The sequence below is a fragment of the Limulus polyphemus genome, unplaced genomic scaffold, assembly GCF_000517525.1.
Source record: "Limulus polyphemus unplaced genomic scaffold, Limulus_polyphemus-2.1.2 Scaffold5698, whole genome shotgun sequence".
Lineage (NCBI taxonomy): Eukaryota > Metazoa > Arthropoda > Merostomata > Xiphosura > Limulidae > Limulus > Limulus polyphemus.
This window is the reverse complement of record NW_013671308.1, coordinates 59,790-61,052: the sequence shown is the minus strand read 5'-3', so window position 1 is coordinate 61,052 and position 1,263 is coordinate 59,790. Positions and strand designations below refer to the sequence as shown.

Sequence of the window (1,263 nt, the reverse complement as noted above, 5' to 3'; positions counted from 1 at the left end):
AAACCTGAAATGTAAATGGTCCCTAACAGCAACTTGGATAATCCTGAAATGTAAATGGTCCCTAACAGCAACTTGGATAAGACTGAAATGTAAATGGTCCCTAACAGCAACTTGGATGAGACTGAAATGTAAATGGTCCCTAACAGCAACTTGGATAATCCTGAAATGTAAATGGTCCCTAACAGCAACTTGGATAAGACTGAAGTGTAAATAGTCCCTAACAGCAACTTGGATAAGACTGAAATGTAAATGGTCCCTAACAGCAACTTCGATAAGACTGAAATGTAAATGGTCCCTAACAGCAACTTGGATAAGACTGAAATGTAAATGGTCCCTAACAGCAACTTGGATAAGACTGAAATGTAAATGGTTACTAACAACAACTTGGATAAGACTGAAATGTAAATGGTCCCTAACAGCAACTTGGATAAGACTGAAATGAAAAACTTTTCCAGAGCAATTTGAATTGAGGAATCACATGTCCCTTTCCTTGCAAATCAAATAGATTTTGACTCATTAAACATAATTTAAAATGATGTGGACCTGATTCCATATACAGTATATCAGCAATCGGATGCGGAAGTCATCATGTGCACGAAGGCAGTAAATCCGAACAACACACAGATTCCTTTATACTTTCCCTATGAACGTGTTGTTTTCAATCTTTCCTTTATGTTGTTTCATGTTTGCCACATGTCTGGTCAGTTCTTTTTGTTTTTATTCACTAAGCTTTCCAGCTTAAAGTAACAAGGTTAAGCCTAACAAGATAGTGAATATAAGTTTTCTGTAGCATTTGAAAGTTGTTCTAATTTATATTACCTGGCCTTAGAGAGATAATTGTAGCTTTGAGTAAGCTTCTAATAAATATAATTAAATGAATGAGGTTTGTTGTTTATTTCCACAGCCAGTTATTCCTGTCTTTACGAAGAATGTCAGGGAAGCCTTTCGGTCCATTAGTGTTGGAAGATGTGAGTGAGGTGACTGCTCCTTGTTCTTTGGTTCTACTCTGATGATTGTCAGTAATTTTTAATTGTTTCTGGAATTTTCTCTAATGCTTTTTCACCTAGGCTTAAACAAGAATAACCTTAAACTCATCCTTTCGTGATAACATCCCAATCTTATAAACTTGGATCTCTCATCATTATAGCTTGTTTTGGTTTAGGGGTAGTGCATTACAAAGTAAAAGTAACATTTTCTTATGTATGTATACACTGATGGGTCCAGGATCTCCAGATTGTGGAGATATAACCTGTTGTGGAAGGG

At 36.0% G+C, this 1,263-nt stretch overlaps 1 protein-coding gene across 2 annotated transcripts in view; it reads left to right on the top strand.

Annotated features, from left to right (window-relative positions):
• LOC106472880 (transmembrane protein 68-like) overlaps nt 1–1,263 on the top strand; it is a 13,823-nt gene that overhangs the window by 1,671 nt on the left and 10,889 nt on the right. For both annotated transcript variants that reach the window (XR_002613548.1, XM_013933552.2), the window contains exon 2: nt 905–968. Coding sequence is in view for 1 of the 2 variants with exons in the window: in XM_013933552.2 (XP_013789006.2) it covers nt 905–968 (64 nt within the window). In the remaining variant the exon portion in view is untranslated. The remainder of the gene's footprint in view (nt 1–904; nt 969–1,263) is intronic.